This window comes from Phlebotomus papatasi, chromosome 2 (assembly GCF_024763615.1).
Source record: "Phlebotomus papatasi isolate M1 chromosome 2, Ppap_2.1, whole genome shotgun sequence".
NCBI lineage: Eukaryota > Metazoa > Arthropoda > Insecta > Diptera > Psychodidae > Phlebotomus > Phlebotomus papatasi.
The window spans coordinates 12,945,357-12,960,783 of NC_077223.1; the positions used below are offsets into that span (position 1 = coordinate 12,945,357).

The 15,427-nt window shown below is 32.8% G+C and overlaps 1 protein-coding gene across 2 annotated transcripts; it reads right to left on the reverse strand.

Annotated features, from left to right (window-relative positions):
• Positions 1–2,251: 2,251 nt before the first annotated feature.
• LOC129803785 (cytochrome b5-related protein-like) lies at positions 2,252–13,836 on the reverse strand. 2 transcript variants are annotated; one of them, XM_055850584.1, is made up of 6 exons: positions 13,215–13,836; positions 7,676–7,802; positions 7,219–7,613; positions 3,147–3,341; positions 2,875–3,084; positions 2,252–2,807 (listed from the first exon to the last, which is right to left on the reverse strand). In XM_055850584.1, exons 1-6 carry the CDS (start codon positions 13,286–13,288, stop codon positions 2,510–2,512), a joined length of 1,299 nt encoding a protein of 432 aa, XP_055706559.1. In that variant the 5' UTR covers positions 13,289–13,836; the 3' UTR covers positions 2,252–2,509. The 2 variants fall into 2 exon arrangements, with proteins under 2 accessions (XP_055706559.1, XP_055706560.1); XM_055850585.1 differs by lacking the exon at positions 13,215–13,836 and adding an exon at positions 8,765–9,208.
• Positions 13,837–15,427: the final 1,591 nt, after the last annotated feature.

The following is a 15,427-nucleotide window of genomic DNA, read 5'->3' on the forward strand; positions in this document are numbered from 1 at the left end:
GTTCTAGTAATACATATCTTTTGAGATTAACATACCGCAGGAAGATCATTTCTCTTTTTGAGGATTTATATGAAGGGTTTCAAAAGAATTAGCGGGTGAATCACACAAATATTTTTTTATGAAAGAAGTCAAATTTATGAGCGTAACACAGATTTTAGACTGAGTTATGCCCGTTTCCAAAGTTCTGGAAAACAAAATTTAATACGAATGGTTTATAAGAGCAAATGTTCTACTTGAAAAATCCCTAAGTCAAAATTTTTTTTTCTAGAAATCTTCCCGGGTAAAAAGTTAGGGAAATTACTCCAAGTCAAATATATCTTTAGTCTGAAGACCGTTTAACAATACAAAACTTTTTATCGGTTTTCATAAAAAAGTTTCATAAAAAGTTTTCATAAAAAGGTTGTCATAAAGCAAAGCATAAATTTAGATATAGACTATATTAAAAAGCCCCAGTCAAAATCCCAAGAGCCAGACTCCCGAAAGCCAAAATCCGGAAAGCCAAAATCCCGAAAACCTAAATCCGGAACGCTAAAATCTATTCAAAATCCAGAGTTATTAACACTAAACCTACCAAGACCCGGTCAAAATGACCGGTTTAAAATTAACACAAATTTAAACGGTGCAATGTGACTATCAACCTTTATGAATTTCTTAAAATACACATGTGATATATTTTTCAGTGTTTAGATTTTAAATTTTTGGTCTTTCCAAGACAAATTTGTTGAGTATCCTACCCTACGGCGGTTTGTCATTTGACCGAAAACGATCAAAAACGGTCGGTAGGTTTAGTGTTAAAAATGTCAAAGCTATACTCCCACGATTGTAACCGCACTTGGTGATGGAATAGGGAAATGTTCTGGGTTTTGGGCAATTATTCCACTCATTATCCTTTGAACCATTTGGGATTTTGGCTTTCAGGATTTTGGTTTTTCGGTATTTTGCTCTATTAAATATTTTGGCCCATTAGGGATTTTAGCTCTAGGGATTTTGCTCTTCAGGATTTTGGACGACACCGATATCAAATATCTAGAAAAGTATGTCCTCTAAGTTTAAGGCAATATCTTCTCTTTAATTTTTTGATCTTCTCTTTTTGAGGAGGGCAAAATTTGATCAATCAAAGATTAATTGGATATATTTTAACGAAAAGCATAAGACTACCTTTATCATTCTTTCCAGGAATTCTTGTACAATGGCCACATGATGTTAAAGACCAATTGGATGACACTGAATTTGTATAAAGTTAAAGGGTTTTATAAAATTATTATTAATATTATCAATAAAGTTAGGAGCCTTAGTGGATCAGTGGATAGAGTAGTTGCTCTATGACTGTGAGGTCTCGGGTTCGAGACTGAGCAGCTGCAAATTTTTCAGCTGTTGTATTAGTCTCGAATTCGTCCAGTGAATGAATGGAAAAGAAATGCCAATGCATTGACAATTAACCGCCTAAAAAGAGAGGTTGATATAGGAAATAAGTTTCGACATACAAAGTTCAGTTAAATACAAATACACATTCACTGCCCAGATCCACAAACCGAGGTTGGTCTACCGTGATATAAAGCGGTACTGTGTGTATCAGAACGCACACAAAGCACTGTGATATAGAACAGATTTGCCGCCTTGGGGGTTAAGAAGAAGGAGAACGGGGAATGCATAATGGGCCCATATGTGGCCTGGGTGCAGCGATTCCGAAAGGAATATAACCGACCCAATGCCGGCTTCAGACTGGAGGTTTAACCCAGTTCCCGAAGGTCTCAAAAATCTTAACAACAAGCAATTTTATTGATTTTTCAAAATGTAATGAATCATTTGCCCTTAATACTCAATCCTAAACAACAATTTCCTAAAAAATCGTGCTTGATGATGAATTAGAGGAGTTAAGTCCGATGGCTAAGCCTTAGGTCTGAAGCCTGTAAGAGACAAATCTTAATCTTAATCAATAAAGTTGGAATTGTGAGAAAATCAATTTTACTATTTAGTGAAACCATAACTAAGCATTAGTTATATTAGAAGTGTAACACTACCATAAAAAAATTCCCTACACTTCCCCTATTGAACTGAGAATAGATACGGATCCTGTTGTTTCACTATCATTCCCAGAGTTCGCATAGGTGGGAAGCCTCTGTGAGACTGGGCAAAGTAGTGCCGATCTTTGGGGAGATCAGACGGTTTTTCCACAGAAGTTTCGGCTCTATCTACTGTCCCCATTATACACGACCATTTTCGATAAAATTCAAAAGAGAAAGTGAATATAATTCACCTAATATTCATTTATTAAAAAAAAAAACAATATATATAATTTCAATTATAATTCAAGAAAAACTTGAGTTCCCATTGATATCCGAATGGATATTTTTGTGATCCATCTGAGTAAATAATAGATTAAATGGTATTTCAAAAGGTATTGCGCAATGATTGCTAACACACTTTAGTTTAGGCCTTTCCCCGCGTGATTAACAATTATTCAAATATCTCATTGATAAACTGTTAAAAGAAGTCTATGTTATTAGTATTATTTGGTCTTTTTAAGTTGTCCCTTGAACTCCGTTCTGGGCTTGATTCGCGCCAATTGCTTATGCTGTTCGATGATGTGCTCGAACCAGCTACACTCTCGAAAATCATATTCGAAGTCTTTGAGTGTCTGGACAAACTCCGGCTGAAGTTTGTCCAAAATTCCATGATCGAGTGTCGGAAACATGTGATGGAGGATATGCTGACCGAAGACGGTCAAGGTGAAGAAATGGGATCTGTTGATGTCATCTCTGTCCATTGCTGTATCCATTTGATAGATACCCCAGTCGGAGTTTGGTCTGGTGATTGGCACAAAACACGGATTTATGGTAAAAATCTTGAGATGACTTGAACTTTAATACTCACCGAATAGCATCACCTTCGTGAACTACAGCACTGTGATGATGAGATGCATTGAATCCAATGAGAGCAAAGACAAAGCTTCCGGATAAGATGATATAGAGCCAAGTATTGATAACAGTCGTCAAGTTTTCCCCAGTGGCTAGATACATCACCATTGGCACAGTAAATGGAATAAGATCATCCAGAGCCAAGTGATTCTTAGACAGCACCAATCTATAAAAATTGATCACAGAGTAGTTTATTATGAATTAGTTTATCAGGAAAATTGCTCTTACTTCTTGACAAATTCAGAAAAGTAGAGCAATGCATAGATAACTGGTCCATAAATCCATGAGACATATCTTTGGATAGTATTCTTTACTTTGGGGTTAGGGATCCAGCAGAGGAATGGTTCAGCCACTGATATTTCCAGGTCATGAAGAGAATTTGTGTACAAGTGATGTGACAATGCGTGAGAAATTCTCCATTCTCTGAAAATAAATAGATAGCAATTAGATCATGCAAATTCTGCATTATAATTATGCGGATGTGGTCCACTTTTAAGAGTTTATCTTCATGAAGATTACTAGAGGCTTTGATAGTCTCTTGGTAGTTGGAATACTTAACATGAATCACGGGAATGCAAACAACTTGAACGCGAGTTGTATCTCGGAATATTGGAACTATTAATTGTATTGATATACGGCTTTCGTATTCCCGCTAAGAAAGGTTCCTTACCGAGTTTACCGAATTTATTGAGTTTACCCAACCTTGATATTATACCCAAGTCTTTAGGAGAAGACTCTATGGACTCTATGCATCAATAAGATAGGGTCCATGCAGCCTATAATACGAATCGTTGTACGAGTTTCATACATAACGTTAGCCATACCATTGTTTGACTTCTCAAATTTCTTATCAGGCAAGACTTTTAGAAAAAAAATACTCTAGATTAGGTTTCATTTCTTTGCTTTGCATTAACAATACGATAAAGTATCGATCAGAGATACTATAGCATGAAGAATCTTTTTGGTGCCAAATAACGACTATCTTTTTCCACGAGTTCATTCATTTCCAGAAGTGTTATGGGCCTTCTGGGTTATTTCTACGATGAAACATCAGATCACCTAGGTATTAAGGGCAAATGATCTATCCGATTTTGAAAAACCATCAAAAATGCTTGTTGGCCTCTACACAATAGTAGAAATTTCTTTAAAAAATGCCTTTTCAAAGAAAATTTCCCCTATCTTTGTAGGCAGAAACGTCAGAATTTTTTAAAAAAGGCCATTTTTGACGAAAATTGCTTTTAGTGTTAAGTTAGGAAATCGAGATATTCTGGAACTGGGCTAAATCTATTGTTTGCAACTCGTTAGTATTCCAGAATAGGCCGGCAGCGATACATAACAGGCTTAAACGTTGATGAATCCTGAGTCAGCGCAAAACCGATAAAATTATAGAACCGGTTAATAATCCACATTAGTTAACCCTTTAAGGACGATTGGACCACCGGTGTCCCATAAAGAAAATAATTTTTCCTGACTACCTAAAGTTTTCTCTTTCTTGTGTTTGTACGTAATTGCAAAGTAGAAGGTAGAATGAATCTAGGATATTTTTTGCAACTCTCCAGCTATTTGCCACATAGTAAATTTTTAAGCTCAAAAATGACGAATTTTTAAATTCTCATAATGAAAATTAATTTTAATTATTTTTTATACTTTCAATTTTTTTTTAGTAAAACCGTTTTGTGAAAAGAAACTACAATACTCAAACATAATATTTTTCATTAAAGTAAAAATTATCTTTCATTGGTATTGTCAGAAAAATTACTTACATTTTTGGAATATTTTTGTTCCTATCGCTCATAGAGGTAAAACATACACCGAATCAAACTCTGTTGGATTTTCTAAGGCTAGTTGTAAAACCTTTTATTGATTTTATTTATCGGTTTCATTTTTATTGCTGATTTTCGGTCCGCGAAAACTGTCTCGTCGTTAAAGGGTTAAAAGCTTTATTAGAAGCTTTGTAAGAAAGAGTTAATAAAACCATTGAGAATGAGCCATAGATTAGATATAACAATCAAATTCAAACCCTCTCAGTCAGTTACAAAACTTGAGCTTTGTCTATTTGTCTACTAACGGTCATAACTAATAATACCAATACTGAAACGACATTCGATAGTGGAAATACGCCTCCCCACAAAGAGAGTTCGGAACATTCATTATTCTTTTTTTCTTATACAGGGATGAGGTTGTCTAACCAAATGGCCCGTAGAATCAAGTGTAGTAAAGCTCACTGGACGCAATTCGAAATTCGAACACTTTCAATGCCATAAAAATTACTGGTGAATTAAAGGGGAATCGAACCCGGGACACTTGTATCATAGAGCAATTATACTACGACTTGACTTTTTGAGTGTCCTCTTTACTTCAAAGACCAAGGAATTATTTAACGGTTTAATCTTAGAATATAAATTTTGTGATTATCGTATTGATATAGTCCCAAATTATTGCACTCCGACAAGGGCATTAATTGTTGTATAATAAATAAAATAAAAAATAAATAAATTATCACCCAAATATTGCGAATATCATGAATATTTAGCTATATTATTGCAAATTTTACAAAAGACGCCCCAAAAACGAAATAATACTATTTTAGTCTCAATAAGTGAACCTACCTTTGGCAAAAACTTTTATTTTATTTTCGCAAAAACCTCTTGCCTATTGTATTGCTTCTAAAACTCGCACAGTTCCGAAGGCAATTTCACTTCAAAACAAATAAATAAAATAAATAACTAAACCAAAAAATCCATCAGGTGTTAGCATTTAATATTGTTCTTCGCATAAGATTGGGTTCAAATAAATTGTAAAGGGTATAAGAAAATGGGGAAATAAAGAATAAAATTTAATTAATATTATGTGTAAGATCTATAACATTGTAGGATGATACTGTAAAAGAAAATAAAATAAGAAGAAAGGTTTTTTGTTGATTAAGAATATCCGAACTGGAGTTTGATGCCAATTGAGTTTTATAACGAGCTTTTTTTCTCTCAGACTCACAAGTGTTAAGGACAAATGGGTTACTGGTACTGGTGGCCCAAATAAAATGTTTTTTTCTGAATATTTAAAGAAAAACATTACTTTAAATCATCAAACGAATTTTGTGGCCACCGATGACCCACTGTTCCTTGAAAGGTTAAAAAAGGAAAATGATAAACGTATTTTATATCTATTTTAGTTCGATTTAATGCGCATTTTCCTTGTCAATTAGCGTTTTGCGGCTATCTGCGAAATACTATGACGAATCAGGAACACGGAAAAGAACCAGAATCATCATTGTATCTTGCCACATACATTATTTTTCAATTTTTTTTTAATGTTCTTTTAATAAACTTACTCAATTTGGTGAAATTCGTCATTTTACACGTTCGAATTTCCAACGAGTTTTTAGGTAAGTCCTCCCTAATATACCTTCGAATCGGTAGAGAAAAACCTCAACCGGAGAGAGCTCTGAGATCGGAACGATATTACTGAACGAGAGGAATAGAGCTCTCATGAAATGTAGTCCAATAACTAAGGATTTAATGATTAGAAATATGGTGTGACTATCATGTTAATGTTATTATTTGAAAAACCGTAAGACGGCATCCCTTATCGTTTCATCTACATAATTGATTATAAAAGGACGGGTACCGAGCATCCTGAAGGGCGATAAGTATAATTGATTTTCATCAGTTTTCATCGGATGGCATAATTGTTGTTTATGTTTTATGTGAGTTTCAAAAAACAAAATTTTAAGTGTAGTAGGGTAAGTGTGCCAAATTTCGGCATAGTTGCATGCAAGCGTCACAGTCTAAAGTTTGAAATGTAATATTTTAAATATAAATTGATTATTTTTATTCTTTCTTCTTAAAGAGTGTTGCTTGGAACCTTGTAAAGAGTTTACCATCTTTATTTACTCTATAATCATTCTTAATACATTTTAAAATGAATAAATATATAGGCATAGTTTTGGTGCCCTATTTCGGCCACCTTCATTCTCATAGTTCCTTGCTCTTTGGGAATTCTTCCAATATCTTTTTCACGTCATTTCGTTTCTCGAAGCTATATTTTTTGTTATTCTTTTGCATTGTATAGTCTCTAGAGTACGTAAAATTTAAAAGTTCATGGAAATTCGAGGAACAAAAAAGGTGGCCGAAATTGCAAGCTGGCCGGAATTTGGCACACTTACCCTATCTACCGGCTTAACTATCCTTTTATCTTATCACTCTTTTGCGACGATAATTTGAATTGGAATGTAACTGAAGGTTATAGTATTCCAAATATGTTCATATCGATAAGCAAATCAGATAAGACAATCGCTACTTACTTGAAGTTCATAAAGGACAGGTTAAAGATGTACATTCGCCAGTTGTTGCGTCTGTGGAAATAGTTATGGGCTGAAATGACCGAGAAGGTTAGAATAATCCCTGCAAAACTTCCAACCAGATAGCTCCGGGTAACTAATGCTGCAACGGCCATGACGTAGGTCAGTACCAAGAGGGTGTCAGTGTACAAATTGGACAATCTAGCCGGGGTTACTGTATCAATCGTCTTGAGCTTCTCACGAACCCTTCGTTTGAGTGTCCGATAGAAGCCATCTTCCTTGAACGTTAAGTTGAAATTTCGGGGTTCTTTGGCATCGCGAATTCTAAATTTTTCCAGGAGCCTCTCAGGTCCTTCATTGATGTGATGAGCTTCAAAGGCTTCCGTAATGTCAGTTCCCTAAAATCCAACAGTTATTGTTTATTGTGATCAATAAAAGCACTGATATGCATTTCCCTAACCCTTGTCATCTCCAACCATTCCCTCCCACCAGGATGCCGCTCTACGAAATCCGTCAAATCGTAAATTCCATCATGAACCCTCCACAATCCTTCGGCGCCATCATCCATCCGGCGTCCCTCGAGCCAACTATAGAAGTAAACAGAAGTTGTGAATTGCTAAATAGTCATGTTTACCACTCAACAATCATGCACTTGACAGCTGATAAAGGGAAAATCCTCTTATCTCACTCAGAATAGACTTTCTTTTACCATTAGAAAAAAAACCGAGTAACAATAAACAAATTCATGTACAGTGTCGATGAAAATAACTTGGGATAGCTCTCACAGAGGTATAAAAAAAAATTGTGAGCAAATGTTTGAATTTCAAAATGATAACATTATGATAAGGCTCAGGGGGATTTTGTGATTCTTTACATAGATGTATTGCGCATTTTATATAACTACTGATTTTTCTGATCTTCAAATTGATCATCTGTTGCTAATGTAAGTAATATGAAGTCTCATCATGATTAGGTGCATTTGAATTTCAAAATCTATAGAAATTATTTAAAAAAAATAATACCAGTTTTTAATACCAAAAGCCACTCACACAGAGTGCATTTGAGAATATAGAGGGAACTGGGGTAGCTACAAACACTGCGGTTTTTTTAATAAGATTATTAGTCTTAACTCTTTCGCGTCTTTAGGGTAATGCCATGACTGGGGGAAAAAAGTTTTTTTTGGGTATTTACATTAATTGAAATCTATCTGTTCGTGCACGACATCATAATAGAAGGATGTAAGATTCTTGGCTCATTTTCTCAAGACTCCAGTTAGATTTCAATTAATGTAAATAGCCAAAAAGAAACTTTTTTCCCCGGGTCATATATGACCCTAAAGACGCGAAAGAGTTAAAAGAACAAGACCTATGTGATTCATAGATTCTATAGGGATCCTTGTCCATTACTGGTGAAATGATCGACATAAGTCCAAATAATGGAGACTTCAAAATTAGTTTTTACAACTGCTGTAAGCGTGGATTATAACCTGAATTAATCGCTATCTTTCATACCTTACTTTTAAGAAGTTCTCATACAAAATACCCCTTACCAAATATATATGAAGGACACTCTTTTGCATTCATGGTGGTGAGTAGCGGAACTACGAAAATTATGTTGTCGGCCTTGTTGCGCAGCTGTCAGTGATAATGGAATGTTATCCAATTGATTTTATTTATTTTCAAAGTAATTTTCAAAGTAAAGAAACTGTATTTCGTGTAGGGAATCGTGTAGTGATACATTGATAACATTGAACAAATTGCAACGCTAAAATATGTGTTTTTATTTCTTTTTCGTGGGTATTTTTAGGAAGCAATTTTTTTACGCAATATTTTTTTTTCTTTTTTAAAGTGTTAAATCGTTAATAGGGGAAAGTACTCTCACTTCAAGCGTCCATGCCTTCGAATGGTATGAATTTCTTTTACTTTTCCTAAGAGATTTTCACATGTTTTTTACACAATTATCAATAATTGATTGCAATCTAACTAATATTTAATAGAAATGTTTAAGTCTCTTAATAAAACTTAAAGAAAATTTACATATTAATTCGAAAGCATGAACATTCGAAGGGAAAGTACTTTCCCATACCAGTTAAATAAAACAAATCATTATTCTTGTAGCTTCTGTCGTTTGTATAATATTCTGAAGTTAAATCAGGAGGTGCATTTGACAGTTTCATTCGCCCGCCATTGTTGTACGTGGCAAAATCCAGTCTAAAATTCGGGCTTACCAATCAGATTTTGCCGATCAGGGCTAAAAAAGTGCCTAAAGCCTGGTGTTAATTAATGGCTCAACGCTGGGCCTCCTTACCCCTTAAAATCGTAAATCGTATAACTTACTAAAAATCTGTAATCAAACCTCTGTAAACCAAATTGATACACTTAAGTTTAAGAAATGATGGTGTTTTTTTAAAAAAAAAATGGTCCATCTATTTCTAAACAAACACTATCAAGGCTTAGAGAAATTTATTACACTGGTTAAAAATGCTAATTTTTAGTCACTATTGTTTTATAAGATTGTTAGTCACAATGCAAAAAACTGTCATAAATGCTAATTAAATTGGAAATAAATGTTTTCAGACATACAAGGAATTTTATTATATGCATATACATTCAAATGTGAAAAAACGAAATTTTTTTTTCTGTTCAATGAAAGACGCAAAATATTTATTCTGCTTCTCTCTTAACTCTTTCGCATCTTTAGGGTCATATATGACCCGGGGAAAAAAGTTTCTTTTTGGCTATTTACATTAATTGAAATCTAACTGGAGTCTTGAGAAAATGAGCCAAGAATCTTACATCCTTCTATTATGATGTCGTGCACGAACAGATAGATTTCAATTAATGTAAATACCCAAAAAAACTTTTTTCCCCGAGTCATGACATTACCCTAAAGACGCGAAAGAGTTAAGTGTTATATTTCCTGTCATTTGTTAGATTATAAAAATATATCAGAATTTAAGTATCTGGTTTAACGATAAAGGCCAATTAGATGAAAGGTTTTGCTTGATATACTCAAGATCAAATAATATCAAATTTAAAAAAACGTAATTTGTTTTACAAAACCTCATAAATCCATAAGCAAAATAGTTCACTAATTCAGAAATCCATTCCACTGAGCTATGCACGACTGACTCTATTTGATAATCTCCTTTTAAGATTAGTTTTTGAATAAATCCTCTTACACAGAAAAAAATATTTTGTGAAAATGTTCGTAAATGTTTGTGAATTCTTATGGGGGAGTTACAAAATGCTCGTGAATCGTACAACCCACAAACATGTTCGTAAAATTTTGTACTTTTTTCACCAATGTGCGTAACATGATCATTTGACGAACACGTTTTGCACTTTTACAAACATTTGTTCGTAAATGTTCGTAAACACACAAAAAAATGTTCGTAAAATTTTGTCGTTTGTTCGTAAATGTTCGTAAAATATTCGACAGGAAAACTTCAATGTAGCACATCAGCTCAAAATCGCCCCATATTCCCCTAATCTATATTAGATCAAATTTAAAAATTAATTATATCTAGTACCTAACCATTATGATAATATTATTTTATAATATCCTTCATAGACTTGGAAATTATAGAAGAAAATTTTTAAACGAGCATAATTATTACATCATTTTCTATTGTATCTGTTTTAGCTTCTCCCAATTATAAAATTATAAGATTTAAAAAATGGAATTTAAATTATTTTTTTAACTGATTTTTAAAAACTGCACATGTTTTCGTGAATCACGTAAGAATTTTCTTGAAACGAGTAGTCTAGTTTCAATAAAAATTTTGTTACAAATTAAATATTAAGAAAAAACAACATAATTTAAATTAATTAGGAAATTCTTTTTGGAAAAACACCTCCGTTTTTCATTGAATTAAATGTAATGTAATTAAATATTTAAAGATCAATAAAGTAATGCAATTATTTTAAATAAGATAAAAGAAATTGGTATATAAAAATTAAATAATGTGAAATTTGTCATGTTGAAGGTCCTATATTGGATAGTTATTTTAATTGTGAAAGATTCAAATTAATCTCAAACTCAGCTTAGATTTCATAGAGTGAAAAGGTATTTAGAAAGAAATCTTGTATATTTACCCCTCTTGGCTACGAACACAGAGTCCTGTATACAGGAGATACCTTAATTTTGACACATAGGGTGGAGTAACCACTTATGGCCATGTTTAGGAAAAAGAGGAATTAATTTTAGTATAACTTTTGAACTCTTATTACAAGACAACTCAAATTTGACACAAAACTACTTAAATATATTAGCTCTAGTTTCGTGAAAACAACAGTCCTAGAATTTAACATGGGGTACTTAAAAAACTGATTTTTATTAACAATGCAAAAATAACCACTTTGTCGCCACTTTTCACCACTTTTCGCCAGTTTTGTAACCACTCCTCGCTACCCATTTGAAAAGGTCCAAACTCGATTATTTAAGGCAATGTTATATAAAGAATACAATCAGCATTTCTTTTCCCGCATGATCACCTTATTACTATTCACTTTAAACGATTTTTCTTCACTTTTATTTGAGAAATCAAATTAAAGGTGTATTTCAGAAACTAAACAATGCAGATTTGATAACTGAGAATCTACGAAGTGAAATTAATGTCGCCTATCGAAAATAGTTGGCGATAGGTGGTAAAATCAATTCCAGAAGATAACCACTTTTCGCCATGCTTCATTTTTATACAAAAATAATATAAAATAAAATATTAATTAACTGAATACAATTTTTATGTATTCCACAAGAATAATTAAATATTCAATAGACAAATTATTTGTCCAAAAAGTTATTTTTTGCTTGATAAAAATTTGATGACACTCAGTATATTTGGCAAGAAATATTGGATTCGATGCACTTGCTCAAAATAATACTCAAATGTTCAAAATCACAAATACAAAAGGAATATTTATTATTTTTTGACTCTATACGTTAGCAGCAGTAAAAATACAAAGAACTTTGCGGCTCATTTATTTCACAAATTGCAAAATATAGCGATTTCAATATAATTGGCGAAAAGTGGGGCACTGGCGAGAAGTGGTGATTCCACCCTATTGTGCAACGGTCACGAGTGCAGAAAAATTGCTATATAGTAAGGTAGGGTAACTGGATCGTTTTCCGAAGAGTGCTACTTAAAAGCTTGTTTTTGGACTGATGAAATTCTTTTTTACTTCTTCTAAATCCATAGAATTATTCACTGTTTCATTCAGAAACATAATATAAAAAAAATTATAAAAAATGATAAAGAAAATTTATAAAATAATGATAATACTGAAATAAGTCAGCATGCACTAACTGGATCGCTTTTTCGCTAATTGACTCTTAATTAAACCTTTGGATTTAAAATACTTTTTTCACAAGGAAAAAAACAATAAATGCTTTCAATCAACGAGCTGTCGTTAACGAAATTATCACTGCTAGAATATTTTAGTGAAGAACCCAGCTGGCACAAGATTAAAATGAGTCGATTACAGTCATTATTTAATGGATAAAAATATTATTTTTACTTTTTCTTAAAGTTGAATAGTTATATTATGTTACTGTAGTGACTAAATTACGGAAATAAAAATAAAAATATTATTTTAAGTAGATTAGTCATAAACGATCCAAATAGCGAAGCACCCAGAGCACACTTGACTATATGCATTTGCATAATTTATCAATAAATAGAGAAGAATTTTCTATTGCCAAAATAAGTGAATAAAATTACATTTAATCGATTGGATTAAGCCAAAGTTTGATCTGTAAATACTTTAATAAACTCTTTTACTTATTTATTTATTTCCCAAAATATTTATTTATCTTTATACATTACAGCCGATACGTTAATCTGTTGAGCTTAAAGCGGGTCATGGATAACACAAAAAAATTATATTCTATCTAAATGAATATGGGGAGAACTGTGCTCACTGATTAAGGAAAGAAGTTTCTTGTCATCAAACTTAGGATTAGAAAGATTTTGACTTTGTATAGTAATGCAAACTCACCTATATTGTGTTCTCTTGGGAATATCCCTTAGTGAAGGATATTTTCTGGAAATTGATGTTCCTAACTTCTGCATTTCGCTGAACTTCAAACACCACAATGAAACGTCCCAGACAACCTTCACTTTTGCTCAATATTTTCTTCACAATATTGCTAAGTAAGTGATTAAAAATCTATAATTTAATTTTGCATCAAAACCGGTAATGTTCTGAGCACTGGATGTCTTTTGAATGCGAACGTGTTCAGCATTCACAGACGATTGAAGTTACTGGAGGAAGCCAGAGCTGAAGTTTGCTTTTTGCCTTATGTTTTGGCTTTTAATCAGCTCATTCTCATACATATGAGCATTTACAATCACTAGCGATATTTACTATCTCATGTGTGTGACTGATTACGCAGAGTGACGTCACTCATTCGAAATTTTACCATACTGGTAGAATTCTTCAACAGCCGCGATATAGAATACTTTAAATGCTCTTTGGATTAAAATAGAACGGATTTTTTTGTATTCCATTGCAACACGGTTCTGTGCATAAATTTACCAATTAATTGCACTACACACTTTAATTCACTAGGTGAGAATTCAATTGAAAAGCAATGCACAATGAATTACTCCACAGCACTGAAGAATTATAAATCAATTACAAGTGAGAATTGCACTACGTCATCAACTGAGAACAACTTGATTACCTTATGCGACAAAAGCCATTTGCTCACCTTAAAAAAAGCAGAAATTCTCTCACAACAATCTAGATAAGTTTATATCTTATTTATAAATCTATATTCGTGGTTAATTTTAATATGAATAATTAAGTATCTTCCATACACTCTTCCGTCTGTCTTGTGAACCTTGTTGTGAGCAGTTCGTAAAGAGATCGGCATATCATTTACATTTTATATACAGAATGTCCAACATGATTCTGATAACATTTGACTCAACAACTCTTAACTTCCCAGTAAGAAGTTGGAGAGATAAAAGAAATGCAGTTTGTGTATTATCTGTGTAGTCTGTGTAAGAAACGCCAATGGCACAAACCTCTTTAAGATAATCTATAAGGAATATTTAACTATTTCAGGATTTTTACATTAGGCAAAGATTTTTTTTTTCTGTATTCGATTGCAATTGACCAAATTTACAAAAAAAAAACCTAAAGTGTTCCATTCAATGTAGAACATCAGAAGATAATTTGAAAATAACAATATAAGTGATAAGTATGGTATTAGGGTACCGGCACCACTTAATAGCCCGTCCTATTTATATTACTTATATTTTTCTAGTACTACAAACAATCATTGGTCTCGTCATAGCTCATTTTTCGTAACACTAAATCTACCGACCGTTTTTGATAGTTTTTCGGTCAAATGACAAACCGCGGTAGGGTATTATACTTAACAAATTTGTCTCGGAAAAGTGCAAAAAATTAAAATTTAAACACTGGTAAATATAATATATTACATGCATATTTTAATAAATTAATAAAGTTTGATAGTGACATTGCACCGTTTAAATAAGTGGTAATTTTAAACCGATATTGATCGGGCTTTGGTAAATTTAGTGCTAAAAATCTTACTTTTACAGGAAAAGTTTATCAGCCCTTCTCACAAACCACTCTAGAAGAACCAGGTCCCTTGCTTCTGTACTAGATTTGTGACTTATCCACTGCACTGGGGTAGGTTATCCAATCTTCCACTTCGCTTTTGGGTGTACCATGGTGCAAGTAGCTCTCCTTGAGATCTTATGCATTTACTTTTTTCTAGATCTATCACTTAATTTAATACTAACTTGAATAAATTATTAGTTTTTCAATATTGTGGCATTTAAAATTGCAAAATCAATAAAATTGATCAGTAAGTTAAAATTCTTAAGTACCGCAATATCCAATAAAAAACATTTTTATTTATTTATTTATATATTTTATGAAGAATATTTTTTCAAAGCATCAAATTAATCGAAATAAAACTATCGAAGATACACTACAAACTACTGAAAGCTGTATTTTAATTTGGTAAGTAGGTATAATAGCAAAATCTGTCCACGTACTGCCCTCAGCTCGTGATCTAGAGTTAAAGTGCACCCACTATAGATAGAGCCTTGAATCTTGCAAAATTCCGCTTCAGTGATTGGAACTCATAATCCTGGAGCGTAAGTGGACCACAAGAGCCTTAAAATCCAAGAAACCAAGAGTGCAAGTGCACCATAGGAGCCTTAAAACTT

Bases quoted from the DNA above. Each gene is read 5' to 3' on its own strand.
- LOC129803785 (XM_055850584.1), bottom strand. From the start codon at position 13,288: ATGCAGAAGTTAGGAACATCAATTTCCAGAAAATATCCTTCACTAAGG. The intron at 3,342-7,218 runs GTAAGTAGCGAT...ATTTATTTTCAG, and splicing joins CTGTCCTTTATGAACTTCAA to AGAATGGAGAATTTCTCACG. The intron at 2,808-2,874 runs GTGAGTATTAAA...GCCAATCACCAG, and splicing joins CACGAAGGTGATGCTATTCG to ACCAAACTCCGACTGGGGTA.